The following is a 16,635-nucleotide window of genomic DNA, read 5'->3' as shown; positions in this document are numbered from 1 at the left end:
GGTAACGCTACTTTGCTCCAAACGCATCTTAATTAGAATGTTTTATGTGTTCGTTGTGTATACGTTCTGATAGCATTTAATAATTAAATAGCGTGTTTGAATTAATATATATCTATAAAATATTACTACACATGTAAAGACAAACACAAAAAGTAAGTCAAAAGTGAAACCAAAGTATAAAAGTAGTGTTTATACATTATAGCATTTTTAGGTTACGATGTCTTTACCACCGTATTTGTTGGGCCCCAATCCGTGGGCTACAATGATGGCCCAGCAGCATTTAGCGGCGGCACATGCACAAGCTCAAGCCGCTGCTGCTCAAGCACATGCTCACGCTTTACAACAACAAATTCCACCACCTCATCCAAAGTCAGATGTTATAACAGAAGATAAATTACAGGAAAAAGGTAAGTTATTTTAGTAATGGCGAATGGAAATTACAAAATTCATGTCGTAGCCCAAAAATGGCATCAACTACAGTCCAAAAGGTTTGCCGATAAGAGAAAATTAGGGTTTGTCGAAGCACAGAAAGAAGATATGCCTCCTGAACATATTAGAAAAATTATTAGAGATCATGGAGATATGAGTAGTCGTAAATACAGACATGATAAACGAGTTTACTTAGGGTATGTTCTAGCACTGCTTTATTAGTAATTAACATAAAATGTCATAAAGGAAGTTTATTTTTAAAGTAATTTGTTCAGATTTATATAACTGTGAATTATATAAACATTTACCAATTTAGAGTATTGAAAATCAGTACTAATATTGAATTTTCTGAATTAAATAACTGAGTATTGACATATTTAAATCTGATGCAGAGCTTTAAAATATATGCCGCATGCAGTTATGAAGCTCCTTGAAAACATGCCTATGCCTTGGGAACAGATACGAGATGTTAAAGTTTTGTACCATATCACTGGTGCTATAACTTTTGTAAATGAAATTCCATGGGTTATTGAGCCAGTATATATCGCTCAATGGGGGTAAGTTCATTTATAAAACTTTTTTTAATTAATTATTATTTATAGTTTTTCCAAAAGTTGTGTTAATTCAGTTTATATTTAGTCAACATATTATGTAATGTCAGTTATATAAAATCGATTGATTTTCAAATTCTCACTATTTGTAATAATTTTTTTTGAGAAAATATATTCTTTTATGTGTATTATATTTAATAAATTCCAGTTTCAATAAATAGACATAACAGTTATGAATATGTAAATCAACACCACAACCCAAGTATAATAATAGAAAGTTGGTGAAAACCTGTCTCATTGTATTACACAACTTTCCTTCTTATTGAAATATGTATTGAATTTGACTATCAATCAGCTGTGAACCTGCCGTAATGTGCTAATAGTCAAATATTTTCCTAGTTTATCAATCAGTAGTCACTTCTATGCCACAGCGACTGCAAAAAATATTTGTCAGTTCTTCACTTTTATTTTCAATGTTTCTAATAATTTCAGTACAACCAATTCAAGGAACAACAGTTAAACATAGTGTTTCTTTTCAAAAGCTGTAGCCGGACTGTAATATGCCTCTGTTTTTAGTAGTTGTTATTCTGATGCTGCTGTTTTCATAAAGTTGGCACTGCAGCTCAGGATTTGGACCTAGCTGGACATATAATACCATCATCACTGCAAATTCACTTGTTGGGTGTTGAGGGTGTAAAGATCTTGTATTTTCAGATTACCTCCTAAGAACAACATTGTAATAATTTTTTAATTTCTTACTACTACTATCACACTTATATATGCTTCTCAGCAAGTGCCAGGTCACGGTTAAGTTTAATCTTTAAATAAAAAGATTAATTATTTTTAGTACTATTTGGATTATGATGAGGAGAGAAAAAAGAGATAGGAGACATTTCAAAAGAATGCGGTTTCCACCTTTTGATGATGAAGAACCACCTCTAGACTATGCAGACAACGTTTTAGACGTAGAACCTTTGGAAGCAATCCAAATTGAATTAGATGCCGATGAGGATTCAGCTATAGCGAAATGGTTTTACGATCATAAACCGTTAGTAGGAACAAAATATGTAAACGGAGCAACTTATAGAAAATGGAATCTTTCTTTACCCATAATGGCTACTTTATACCGTTTAGCCAATCAATTGTTGACTGATTTGGTGGATAATAATTATTTTTATCTATTCGATACTAAAAGTTTCTTTACTGCTAAAGCTCTTAACATGGCAATTCCTGGTGGGCCCAAGTTTGAACCTCTTATCAAGGATATGAATCCTGCGTAAGTTTTAAATATATGTATTGAGATATTTAATTAGTTTATTGATTTGATTTATTTATAGTGATGAAGATTGGAATGAATTTAATGATATTAATAAAATTATCATTAGACAGCCAATTAGAACGGAATACAGAATAGCTTTTCCATATCTTTATAACAATATGCCCCATTTTGTTCACTTGTCTTGGTAAGTGTTTATTTATTTGATACTGTATCAGAACACATAAGCTAGTATGAAATATTTTTAACTTTGTTGTACAATTTCCAGTGATAAAATAACTTGTACTCTCAGTCAGAACAAACACTTTTTCTTGCATTATTTGGGAGTCGTTTTCACTTTTTTTTTGGTACCAAACATAATTTTGCACGGGAATCCCATAACTTAAATTAATTTTTACACATTGTTAAACTGAATAATTTATCAAAGTCATTAGAAAATCTTGTTTGTTGTTAGTCATGTCCTATTTAAAAATAAAACCAATCAAAAAAAGTGTATTAACCATTTTTTTAACTTGTTTTCCTTTGAACATATATTTGTTATCAATCCACATTAGTTTTGTATTTGTTTAAAAAAAAATATGACAAATATACTAGTATGTGGAATATAAGAAGTAACATGATATTCTTTCCGATCTAGAGTCTATAATCGGAAATGCTGAAATGTTGCTAACATTTCCAAAAAAAAAAAATTATTCATATACCACTTCGTGATGTGTGGTCTAACTTCACAGTTATGTACTGTATACTATTCTTTTTTGTTATTTTTACTTCTCTGGGTATTTTTGCTTCCAAGACTCTCTTCACTGGTATTGAATCTTCCCTGTGAACGACTTCACCAACTTAAATGTCTTTGTTCAATAAATTCCATGACTGATATGCTGTATTTGGTCATTTGTTGATCTACATTTTTTTTGTAACACCTAAGATATTTCATTTCTTGCAATACACGTTTTGTCATAGTTTCATATTCATCAAACTAAATGGGCAAGTAATTGAGTGAATAATCAACTTCTCTGGAACAAACAAGAAAAAGGGGTAATCACTAAAGTTACAAAAGTCCCGATGGTGTGCAGTAACTTCTCAGGGAGGAATTGGGGTTGTAACCCAATGATACTACTTTGGATGTACACCTCATATGGGGTAGTGGTTTGGGGTACTAGAACTAATTCGATTACCACGAGAAACAAACGGGGCTATCAAATAATACTCGATAGCTGCACTAGAAGTGGAAGAAAACATTACTTAGAATGTTCAGAGACGGAATCACCAAAGAAAAACCGTCCCTAAATAATGACCAAACCTGGGACATGCCTCAGGGTAATACATCCAAAAAGTTTAGCTTTGAGAAAACGTTTATTGCAACAGTAAGCATTAGAAATAAGTGGGATTATAAGACAACACAAGAAATGTACAAAAATGCCATTAAATGGTATACGGAGGGATCAAAAACAGCAGACAGAACTGGAATAGGAGTACACGGACCCAAAACCAAACACTCTGAAAGCATGGGTAATAAAACCACGATCTATGCAATTGAAAAATTTGTCCAGTTCAATCTAGATAAAAAATATCGCAAACAGTAGATCATCATTCTGTCCGATAACCAATCAGCTGTAAACATTGGGTTCCCCGGTAACGGAGGACACAATAGATCCTTTGGATCGTAGAGTATATGAAAAGAAAAGCCTTTGAAATTAGGTTTTTATTAATAACATGGTAGACATTTTGTTGATATAATTGCATTTTGTAAGTCAATATCTATTTTTCTTCTTTCCAAAGTTTGTCATATTTTTGTCATTAGTACTTTGTCAAAAGCTTCCTCTATATCAGTAAATTCATCTGTATTTTGGCGGACAGATTTATCTATAAGTTGTTTGATGGGTAAATACATGATCTTGTACAGTTTTACCTTTGCGAAATCCATTTTGTTTATCATTTATTTTGTCTTAATTTGTTATCTAGGATTTTCTCGGAGTACACAGTAAAGTTAATCCACTGTAGTTGTTATATTACTTGCTGTCTCCTGAATTGAAAATACTTTCCAGTCTTTTGGTATCTTTTCCATATTCCAAACTTATTTTTGTGAATAATTCTCTATCTTTCTCTCCCATAGGTTTTAAAATTTCAGATATTATTTTGTCTCATTTTTAGCCAACTTCTTCCTTTGTTATCCTTTCTTCATTTTCATTGTCATCCTCTTTTTTTTATTTTTATTATTAATTTTTCTGTTTCAATCACTAGTTGCTTAAAATACATAAAATATTTTCAGGTATCATGCTCCTAATGTTGTTTATATAAAAACTGAAGATCCTGATTTACCAGCTTTCTATTTCGATCCCTTAATTAACCCCATATCACATAGACATGCCGTTAAAAGTTTAGAACCTTTGCCAGATGATGACGAAGAATATATTCTACCAGAAAGCGTTCAACCTTTTTTACAAGAAACTCCTTTATACACTGACAACACTGCAAATGGTATCGCGTTATTATGGGCACCAAGACCATTTAACATGAGATCAGGTATGTAGGTAATTAAATTATTTTAAAAATATATCAATTATTGTTTATTTTAAGGTCGTTGTAGACGAGCCATTGACGTACCTCTGGTGAAACCTTGGTACATGGAACACTGTCCTCCGGGACAACCAGTGAAAGTGAGAGTTAGTTACCAGAAGTTATTGAAGTACTACGTACTAAATGCTCTTAAGCATCGACCACCCAAGGCGCAAAAAAAGAGATACCTCTTTAGATCATTCAAATCTACCAAATTTTTCCAGACTACCACATTAGATTGGGTCGAATCTGGATTACAAGTCTGTAGACAAGGTTATAACATGTTGAATTTATTAATACACAGAAAGAATTTGAATTATCTTCATTTGGATTATAATTTCAATTTGAAACCCGTCAAAACTTTGACAACGAAGGAGAGAAAAAAATCCAGATTTGGAAATGGTGAGTCAATTTTTATCTAGTATGATTTTATTTTATTAATTCTGTTATTTCAGCTTTCCATTTATGTAGAGAAATATTAAGATTGACAAAACTTATTATCGATTCTCATGTACAATACCGTTTGAATAACGTGGACGCCTTCCAATTGGCAGACGGTTTGCAGTATATATTTGCTCACGTTGGGCAATTGACTGGCATGTACAGATATAAATACAAACTTATGAGACAAATCAGAATGTGTAAAGATTTGAAACATCTTATTTATTACAGATTTAATACCGTAAGTAAAATTTTTCTTGTAAATTTTGTACAATACAAAAATTTTATTTAAGGGACCTGTTGGTAAAGGACCCGGTTGCGGTTTTTGGGCACCTGGTTGGAGAGTCTGGCTCTTTTTTATGAGAGGAATAACGCCTTTATTAGAAAGATGGTTGGGGAATCTCTTGTCTCGACAATTCGAAGGACGACATTCCAAGGGAGTTGCTAAAACAGTAACCAAACAAAGAGTTGAATCGCATTTCGATTTGGAATTGAGAGCTTCCGTAATGCACGATATAGTTGACATGATGCCAGAAGGTACCTATATTAACACTTATACTGCTACACGTTTTGCCAATAAGACCACGCCAGTCAATAGTCACTGGCACGGAGTGTTAAACACAAAAACTTAACAGTTAATGGGGTACATATGTACCCCAGAACTTTTAAGTTACGAGTACTTGTTGCTAGTTGGTATGCAGTCATTTTCCTATTAAGTATATGTTCTAATGACTCGAGAAGATAAAGTGTAAATTAGTTTTAAATGTTTAATGCTTAAAATATTACAAAAACAAAGAAACACTTAACCTATAACATTTAACAATCGTAGTTTGTTTCTTAGAATGCTCTCTACATACAAATTTATGAGTGTACTATTTATAATATATCCGAGCTTTCCAATACATTCATTGCTTGGGACTGAAATTATAGTCAAGTAACAATAAAAGAAATAAATGTTGATTCTGGTAATTATCCAAAATTATGTGAATCTTTAGGTTAGGATTTGGTCGTTTTGAATGGAGTTAAATTTTTATTGGTTATATAAGGTTAGTTGGTTACTAATTGTTTTGAATTACTGTTGTAGAGAAAAAAGAAGAGATACAATACCACCAACTAACCTTACATAACCTATAAAAATCAAATTAACTCATAACAGCTCAACCAATTCTAAAGCTATTATTTCAAATATTAAACTTACTAAATTTTGCAGGTATAAAACAGAACAAAGCCCGAACCATTCTTCAACATTTATCGGAAGCTTGGAGATGTTGGAAGGCGAATATACCGTGGAAAGTACCAGGACTTCCTATACCTATCGAAAACATGATTTTACGTTATGTAAAGATGAAAGCGGATTGGTGGACAAATACAGCTCACTACAATCGCGAAAGAATCCGTAGAGGTGCCACTGTCGATAAAACAGTATGCAAAAAAAATCTCGGGCGTCTTACTCGATTATATTTGAAAGCGGAACAAGAAAGACAGCATAATTATTTGAAAGATGGTCCGTACATATCACCGGAAGAAGCGGTCGCAATTTATACTACAACAGTACATTGGTTGGAATCTAGAAGATTTGCCCCTATACCTTTCCCGCCCCTTTCCTACAAACACGATACAAAATTACTCATTTTAGCTTTGGAAAGACTAAAAGAAGCCTACAGTGTAAAATCACGTTTGAATCAGAGTCAAAGAGAGGAATTAGGATTGATAGAACAGGCGTACGATAATCCTCACGAAGCTCTATCGAGAATCAAGCGTCATCTTCTAACCCAAAGAGCTTTCAAAGAAGTAGGAATCGAATTTATGGATTTGTATAGTCATTTAATTCCGGTTTACGACGTGGAACCTTTAGAGAAGATCACAGATGCTTATTTAGATCAATATCTATGGTATGAAGCTGATAAGAGACGGTTGTTTCCGCCTTGGATAAAACCTGCAGATACTGAACCTCCACCGTTATTAGTTTACAAATGGTGTCAAGGTATTAACAATCTTCAAGACGTATGGGACGTTAATGAAGGAGAATGCAACGTCTTGTTGGAATCCAAATTCGAAAAACTCTATGAAAAGATCGATTTGACTCTATTAAATAGATTATTGAGACTGATCGTCGATCATAACATTGCCGATTATATGACTGCTAAAAATAACGTCGTTATCAATTATAAAGATATGAATCATACCAACAGTTATGGAATAATAAGGGGATTACAGTTTGCTTCTTTTATTACACAGTATTACGGTTTAGTTTTGGATTTACTTGTCTTGGGGTTGCAAAGGGCCAGCGAAATGGCAGGACCGCCGCAGATGCCTAACGATTTTTTGACGTTTCAAGATGTACAATCCGAAACTTGTCATCCAATTCGATTATATTGCCGATATGTCGATAGAATTCACATGTTTTTCAGGTATTTATCAAGTTGTATAAATAAAATTAACTGTAATTGCATATAGCGCGTATCAAAGGAGGTTGATACGATTAAATTTGTCTCTAGAGGCTCTAGTGACCCTTCTGACATGACTTACTCTGGTAAATCATCTCGTATGTCATTTTTGACAGTTTCACTGTATAATATATCGTATAAGAGTTGGAATGTCATTTATAAATATTAAGGGATATTTTGTTCCTTTTGAACATATGAAAAAAATTTTGTCACATACAAACTTGTCATCGTTTGTTTTTTTTTTTTTAACAAAAAAGAACTACTTGACTACAAAATTTAAATACTGTTTTCATGTGCCTAAAAACAGTTTTTAATAACTCGCAAAGCTAACTGGGGAGCTTATAAACAGTAGTCCTCATTAATAGCGTTAGTCTTCTTTTTTATATCGCATGCAAGGATTGAAAATGGGGCCTCCATCCGGAGGTATCGTAATAAAACTTCAAAAATCACCTATCTACTATGAGTACTGACCACTGTCGGTTTTTTAATTGACTAGAATTACACGTTTTTGATTCGTCATAACGTACAAGTAATTTTCTGGTCCAACAACCGTCACTCTCTACTTTGAACTAATGAATGTGTAGATATTATTTGACCAAGGGCTTTTTTTAGATTCTCTGCCGAGGAGGCAAAAGATTTAATTCAAAGATATTTAACTGAACATCCGGATCCTAATAATGAGAATATTGTTGGATATAATAACAAGAAATGTTGGCCCAGGGATGCAAGAATGCGACTCATGAAGCATGACGTTAACCTGTAAGTGTATTTTTTTCAATTTATTTAAAAGTAATTGTCATTTAATAATTTTGAATTTGCTTAGTTCTGTCCCATAAAATACACAAAACTAATTTCTCGAAAATTCTAGAAAATAACCAAACAAATAAATAAGTAGACCTTCCTAGGAAGTCGTTCTAAAAAACAATGTGAAAAAATCACCGCTATGATAAAAACATAAAAAAACAAACCTCAAACGAATTCCGCTTTCCTCAAATTTTAGAATTCTGTTATAACCGGCTTCATGACCTATGTCGAGGACGAGTTCGTAACAATATTTAGCATATCTAAACCTAACTAAATGAAATATTTTAAGCATTGGTTTAATTTTTCTTCTTGTCGTATTTTACTTAAAATTTATTGTTAAGAAAAATTTAGATTTTAAATAAGCTCCCCTCCAATATTTTATTTTCATTTTATATAATTTTAGGGGAAGAGCAGTATTTTGGGATATCAAAAACAGATTACCTAGATCCGTAACGACCATTCAATGGGAGAACAGTTTTGTTAGTGTATATTCCAAAGATAATCCAAATTTGTTATTCAACATGTCAGGATTCGAATGTAGAATTCTTCCAAAGGTAATTATAAAAAAAATGGGTGTCATACTATTTCCTATTAATTTAATTTTTGCACTGAATCATTAGATTAAATTTTTTGTTTTAGTGCCGTACTCAACATGAAGAATTCACTCACAGAGACGGTGTATGGAATCTTCAACATGAAGGAAGCAAAGAAAGAACTGCACAATGCTTTTTAAGGGTAGACGACGAATCTATGAGTCGCTTCCACAATAGAGTACGACAAATTCTCATGGCATCTGGTTCTACTACATTTACCAAGGTAATATTTAACCAAATCTGTATGGTCTCATAGACCCATGGCTTGAAGTATCTCTACTGCTTTTCTCCTCCAACTCCTTTTGTTCAAAGGTGCTTTGCGCCAATTCGCTATCCCTAACTTCTGTAAGTTTTCTTTACATGCATCTAACTTGTTAAAAGCTTTTTTCACCCATCTGTTCTCTTTCATTCTGGCTATATACCCCAACCAAAGCAGAATATTTGCCCATTATCCGATTCCTGCCTGACCATGTAACCTTTTAATCTCTGTATTCGTTCTTCTTCTCCATCCACTTATTTATGATCCAGCATATGTAGCTGGACTACAATAAATCCTAGCTAGCATATTCTCAAAGGACATTGCTACATTTGTAAACATTTGATTAGATTAGGACTAGTAGAAATTATAAATTCTGTAAGGAGAATGATACACTAGTTCACCTAATGTCACCATTGCATAAAAACTGCATCGATCAAGAATTCTGTAGGTCCGAAGGAATTGGAAGACAATCTGTATAAGTGTGAATTAACACAGTTCACTTTAACCTTTAACCCGAAAACCTACATTATGTATTTATTTTAGATTGTAAACAAATGGAATACAGCTCTAATAGGCCTAATGACATATTTCCGAGAAGCCGTCGTAAATACCCAAGAACTTCTGGATTTATTGGTAAAATGCGAAAACAAAATCCAAACGCGTATCAAAATAGGTCTCAATTCGAAAATGCCAAGCAGATTTCCGCCGGTCGTCTTTTATACGCCGAAAGAATTGGGAGGACTCGGTATGTTGTCCATGGGTCACGTTTTAATCCCGCAATCAGATTTGAGATGGTCCAAACAAACCGACGTAGGCATCACCCATTTCCGATCGGGTATTAGTCACGACGAAGATCAACTAATTCCTAATTTGTATAGATATATCCAACCATGGGAATCGGAGTTTATCGATTCCCAGAGAGTGTGGGCGGAGTACGCTCTTAAAAGACAGGAAGCGAACGCGCAAAATAGAAGATTGACTTTGGAAGATTTGGAAGATTCTTGGGATAGAGGAATACCGAGGATAAATACGCTTTTCCAGAAAGACAGGCACACTTTGGCGTATGACAAAGGATGGAGAATCAGAACGGAATTTAAACAATATCAGGTAAAGGATTTTCTTTCAATCTTATTAACTAATTTTGATTTGTGTAATTGTATTTACAGGTATTAAAACAAAATCCTTTCTGGTGGACTCACCAGAGACACGATGGTAAATTATGGAATCTTAACAACTATCGTACGGATATGATTCAAGCGCTCGGTGGTGTTGAAGGTATTTTAGAACATACTTTGTTCAAAGGAACTTATTTCCCAACATGGGAAGGTCTTTTCTGGTAAGCTCTTCATATTTTTTCCTCGCAATAATTTTCTATAAAATGATATTTTAGGGAAAAAGCATCAGGTTTTGAAGAATCGATGAAATATAAAAAACTTACCAACGCGCAAAGATCTGGTTTGAATCAAATCCCCAACCGTAGATTTACTTTATGGTGGTCGCCTACAATTAACAGAGCTAATGTATATGTCGGTTTCCAAGTACAATTAGATCTGACCGGCATATTTATGCACGGTAAAATTCCTACATTGAAAATTTCGTTAATCCAGATTTTCCGGGCTCACTTGTGGCAAAAAGTTCACGAATCTATTGTAATGGATTTATGTCAGGTAAACATTTTTTTTACCAATAATAACTAGATAAACATAACCTCATTGTTTATTGTAGGTATTCGATCAAGAATTGGATGCTTTGGAAATTGAAACTGTCCAAAAGGAAACAATACATCCTAGAAAATCATACAAAATGAATTCATCTTGTGCCGACATTTTATTGTTTTCTGCTTATAAATGGAATGTTTCCAGGCCGTCATTGTTAGCCGATACAAAGTAAGTAAGGATCAAATAGTTCAAAGAGTGTTGATGGTAACAACAAATCAAATTTTTCTAGTATTAAATATGTTAATGGTTGATTTTATCTGGAATATAGCTCCCATGAAATTTATTCAAATTCAAATTGGTACTTATCCGTGAATGGGAACATGAATTCTTAGTGTCCTAAATAGACAATAAGACATAAATCCCGGCTCAAAATTGACTAGGAAATTGACAGGAACCAAGCTCTCTATTCCAATGGATTCAGAACCTTCTACTACTATTACCGATGCAAAGATATTTATCTATCAGATAACAGAGAGGAAACAATAAACTTAACTCTTATATGGGTACCAACTGGTCTGGAAAGACCCTTTCATTGAACAAAGATGAACTAAGGAGAGTTACTGGTATGCTTACTGGACACGGACACGTCAATAGCTCTTGTAGTTTCTGTAAAGAACCAAAGGAAACAGCTCAACATTTTCTCTGTGAAAGCTAGGGAATCCATAGACAAAAGCTACAGTACTTAAATTTGAGTATCTTAAAGCCATAAGAGATGAACCGCATAGCCACCAGACAGGTAGTTCATATGGCAAAGTCGTTGCCACTTGACAAGTGAAAATTCTGGGGTACATAATAGATCAATACGTCAAAGTGATTCGTGGACTTTACGCCCTAGCTCTTCTAATCTACCAAAACAACATATAATATCGCCTGTACCTAGATCTAAATTAACTTTCGGATTAAAACTGGTGGCCATCTCTTCCGCCAGTGCATTTCTACCAAATATACCCGACAGATACAAGCGATTTAGGACTTTGTTTTATGATATGTAATATTCCACATGATTATTTATTTTAAGGGACACCATGGACAATACGACCACCCAAAAATACTGGATAGATGTACAATTAAGATGGGGTGATTATGATTCTCATGATGTAGAACGTTATGCCCGGGCTAAATTTTTAGATTACACCACAGACAACATGTCAATATACCCATCTCCCACGGGAGTTTTAATAGCTATCGACTTGGCATACAACCTTCATAGGTAAGATCTGTTTTTGTAGAAAAAATTCCATTGTTTTTGAATGTATAAGAAAATATTGTAATTTTTTAGTGCCTATGGTAATTGGTTCCCAGGTTGTAAACCATTAATCCAACAAGCTATGGCGAAAATAATGAAAGCCAATCCCGCTTTGTATGTACTTCGAGAACGTATACGTAAGGCTTTACAACTGTACTCCAGTGAACCTACCGAACCTTATCTATCGAGTCAAAACTACGGTGAATTATTCTCTAATCAAATAATTTGGTTCGTCGACGATACTAACGTATACAGAGTAACGATTCATAAAACTTTCGAAGGAAATCTTACCACGAAACCAATTAATGGAGCTATATTTATTTTCAATCCAAGAACTGGACAATTGTTCTTGAAAATAATTCATACGTCGGTATGGGCCGGGCAAAAACGTTTAGGACAGGTAAGGAAATATTATTAAATTAATATTTTCCATTATTATCACTTGATTTTTTTTTAAAACTTCAGTTAGCTAAATGGAAAACTGCCGAAGAAGTAGCAGCTCTAATCCGATCTCTTCCAGTCGAAGAACAACCTAAACAAATTATAGTAACAAGAAAAGGAATGTTGGATCCGCTCGAGGTTCACTTACTCGACTTTCCTAATATAGTCATCAAAGGTTCCGAATTGCAGCTGCCTTTCCAGGCTTGTCTTAAAATTGAAAAATTCGGAGATTTGATTTTGAAAGCAACAGAACCCCAGATGGTACTATTCAATCTGTATGATGATTGGTTGAAGACTATATCTTCGTATACAGTAAGTTTATTGTCGAAACTAATTATAACGACATCGTTTACAATAACCGATCGCTTATTACAAATTGTCGAATCTCTAGTAAACATACCGTAACAACATCGGATACGGCGACATACCGCTTACAATGACGAAACTATCGATTTTGTCGTCTATAACGACCTCTGACATTTCATTTGACAAGTTCACATACATAACCTATACTAGGTAGATACCTATGATAATAAAACAACTTGCTTATAACAACTATCGGACGTAACGTCGGAAACTATATGGTCCCTTCAATGTTGCTATATCAGGTTTTGACTGTATTCATTTTTTTAGGCTTTCTCGAGACTTATTTTAATATTAAGGGCTTTACATGTTAATACCGAAAGAACTAAAGTTATATTAAAACCAGACAAAACTACAATAACAGAACCTCATCATATTTGGCCGACATTATCCGATGATGAATGGATAAAGGTTGAAGTACAACTTAAAGATTTAATTCTTGCTGATTATGGAAAGAAAAACAAGTAAGTTATTATTTTGATGTGTATAGATTATATAGTTTGTATTTTTATTAATTATCATTTGTATTATTGATACAATAACTAAAATAATTTTTAGTGTGAATGTGGCGTCTCTAACGCAATCGGAAATTCGTGACATTATCCTCGGTATGGAGATCAGTGCTCCATCGGCACAAAGACAACAAATTGCCGAGATCGAAAAACAGACCAAAGAACAGTCGCAACTTACCGCTACAACTACAAGAACAGTGAACAAACACGGTGACGAAATTATCACCAGTACCACCAGCAACTATGAAACTCAAACATTTAGCTCGAAGACCGAATGGAGAGTTAGAGCTATTTCCGCGACGAATTTACACCTTAGAACTAATCATATTTATGTCAGTTCCGATGATATCAAAGAAACTGGTTATACCTATATATTACCAAAGAATGTTCTCAAGAAGTTTGTCACTATTTCTGATTTGAGGGCTCAGGTAGAAACATTGTTTTTTAAATTCCCTCAATATTGTTCGCTCATTTATTTTGTTCTATTCCAGATATGTGCATTTTTATACGGAGTAAGTCCTCCTGATAATCCCCAAGTAAAAGAACTGCGTTGTTTGGTGTTACCACCACAATGGGGTACCCATCAAACTGTACATATACCGAATACTCCACCAAATCATCCGTTCCTTAAAGATATGGAACCGTTAGGATGGATCCATACTCAACCTAATGAATTGCCTCAATTATCTCCTCAAGATATCACAACCCACGCTAAATTGATGTCCGACAATCCAGCATGGGATGGAGAGAAGACCATTATAATTACTTGTTCTTTTACACCAGGATCTTGCTCACTGACCGCTTATAAATTGACACCGTCCGGTTTTGAATGGGGAAGACAAAATACTGACAAGGGGAATAATCCCAAAGGGTATTTGCCGAGTCATTATGAAAAGGTGCAGATGTTATTGTCTGATAGATTTTTGGGTTTCTTTATGGTGCCTACGCAAGGATCTTGGAATTATAATTTTATGGGTAAGGTCTATAATGTAAAATTTCCATCTAAACGTTAATTTTGTAGAGATATTGTGTCTATACCGGATTTTTAAGGTCATTTTTTTTCGTGAACAAAATTTTTTTAAACATTCTGTTTTAGTTTCTGATAAATTATTTGTTGATATGAATGACATCAACATACTATTTTAAAACATGAATTTTTGGTATAATGGTGTGAAAATCCATTAGTTGGTTAAAAATTTTCCATTATGTACCGTAAAATGTTACTTTAGTCCTTGATTGTTGATGTTTTAGGTGTAAGGCACGATCCTAGTATGAAGTATGAATTGCAGTTGGCTAATCCAAAAGAATTTTACCACGAAGTTCACAGACCTGCTCATTTCCTCAATTTCTCTTCTTTGGAAGATGGTGATGGAGCCGGTGCCGATAGAGAAGATGCATATGCTTAGATAATTTTGTAGATGTTTGTAAGGATATTTTATCAACTTTGTAAGAAATATATTCAATGTTTCAAGTTTGGAGACTATTGGTTTCATTTCAATAATAATTCTTATTAGAATTGAATATATTTTAATACTTTATGGGATAAATAAGTATCGTTAGGTAGATGTAACAAATAACTACATATTACAATATTACATGTAAATAAATTGTTTTTCATATAATTAATAACATTTTGATATAAAATTACAAATATTGTAATTTTTCATAATCCTGAAAAGAGAATACTCCAAAATAATGCATCGATTTGTGACTTGTATACTATGTAATGATTTGTAGCATTTATTATCAAACCTCATAAATTTTTACTGACTCATATTTTATGTAGACGCTGAACCAGCCTGCATAATTCCATATCTATAAATAGTGTCGTCTTATATACCGATAACAAATTCTCGATTGATTGTTGGGATTTTCTTCCAATTATCCAATATAGTTTAATCCCAAACTGTTCCCTTTTCGGGAAACAAGCGTTTCTTCAAACAAATTCTCCTTTCCAAGAAATTTGACTTCCTCCCTTCTTGCAAATTCATGCTGATTTATTGTAACGGAGGAACAGTTTTTGGTTACCTACCTAATAGAAGCCCATTGTGAGTAATAATTGAAAAAAGATTCAAAATTTACTAAAAGTACTCTTACCACATTAACAACGACCTTTATTCAATTAATGCGGGCCGCGAGCACTTTTATAATCTCGGGAACATATTTTTACTCGGGGAAATACACAGTTTAAATAATGTAATACATGGGATTCAATTACCATATACGTTTCGCTTCTACCAGACTACACCAGATGGTGCTATAAACTATTTTTGGTAAGTATGCAATATTAAAAAATCCATTCATGTGAATCACCAATGAATGTCTACCAGTTTTTTTCAGAGTTCTGTATCAACCTCACATTTTGTTATTACTAGTAAAGATGACACAAATTACAAATAAAATTTGATTTTTATCAGAAACAATAAAAAATTATGTTGAAAACTGTCATATGTCAATTTCAAATGTCAATCAGTGAAATAGGATGTTTTCCAAAAACTAAAAGTGTAAGAAGTCGACAGCAACGAACAAATGTCAGGAAATTTTTAAATATAAATGAATCGCGAAAAAATATTTTGCAAAGTTGTTTCCACTGAGTAACAACTAAGTTTACTTTTCTTTCTATGGCAGTCACCATACTTTTCATAAAGTGTGTTTACGACTTTCAATCCTACAATGAAAAATTTATATCGATTCCAAACACCATACAAAAATAAATATCTTCTTAATATAGTGATTAATAACAATTTTGAGAATATAAATAGATTCCACCAACAATTGTTTATAATTTCGCTTTTAAACAAATATATCGCGTGAGAATTTTTATAAATGTTTATTTACCATCTGGGATTCGTTTGGAATGGGCATATTTTGAATGCAAAAACAAACTACTGTAAATAATATTATGGTAACAATAAAAAAATAGAACAAATGAAATATTAATTAAACTCAATGATACAGCATGTTCTTTTTATTAAATTCCTAGACACTTTTATAACATT

The 16,635-nt window shown here is 33.2% G+C and overlaps 1 protein-coding gene across 1 annotated transcript; it reads left to right on the top strand.

The window, feature by feature from the left end:
- On the top strand, positions 1-15,112 carry LOC130903613 (pre-mRNA-processing-splicing factor 8). Its single transcript, XM_057815826.1, has 25 exons — positions 1-152; positions 212-407; positions 458-626; positions 822-986; positions 1,828-2,256; positions 2,318-2,443; positions 4,526-4,779; positions 4,834-5,214; positions 5,268-5,494; positions 5,547-5,790; positions 6,464-7,664; positions 8,313-8,459; positions 8,908-9,058; positions 9,144-9,320; positions 9,900-10,463; positions 10,523-10,692; positions 10,747-11,023; positions 11,082-11,242; positions 12,093-12,284; positions 12,354-12,720; positions 12,786-13,073; positions 13,395-13,588; positions 13,683-14,064; positions 14,128-14,611; positions 14,888-15,112. The coding sequence occupies exons 2-25, from the start codon at positions 218-220 to the stop codon at positions 15,040-15,042; spliced, it is 7,095 nt and encodes a 2,364-aa protein (XP_057671809.1). The 5' UTR covers positions 1-152; positions 212-217; the 3' UTR covers positions 15,043-15,112.
- Positions 15,113-16,635: the final 1,523 nt, after the last annotated feature.

Source organism: Diorhabda carinulata, chromosome 2, assembly GCF_026250575.1.
Source record: "Diorhabda carinulata isolate Delta chromosome 2, icDioCari1.1, whole genome shotgun sequence".
Taxonomy (NCBI): domain Eukaryota; kingdom Metazoa; phylum Arthropoda; class Insecta; order Coleoptera; family Chrysomelidae; genus Diorhabda; species Diorhabda carinulata.
The sequence above is the reverse complement of the archived record's forward strand: the minus strand, read 5'-3'. Positions and strand labels throughout refer to the sequence as shown.

Coding starts and splice junctions, on each gene's coding strand:
- LOC130903613 (XM_057815826.1), top strand. CDS start 218: ATGTCTTTACCACCGTATTTGTTGGGCCCCAATCCGTGGGCTACAATG. Junction 8,460..8,907: donor ATGAAGCATGACGTTAACCT/GTAAGTGTATTT, acceptor ATATAATTTTAG/GGGAAGAGCAGTATTTTGGG. Junction 11,243..12,092: donor TCATTGTTAGCCGATACAAA/GTAAGTAAGGAT, acceptor ATTTATTTTAAG/GGACACCATGGACAATACGA.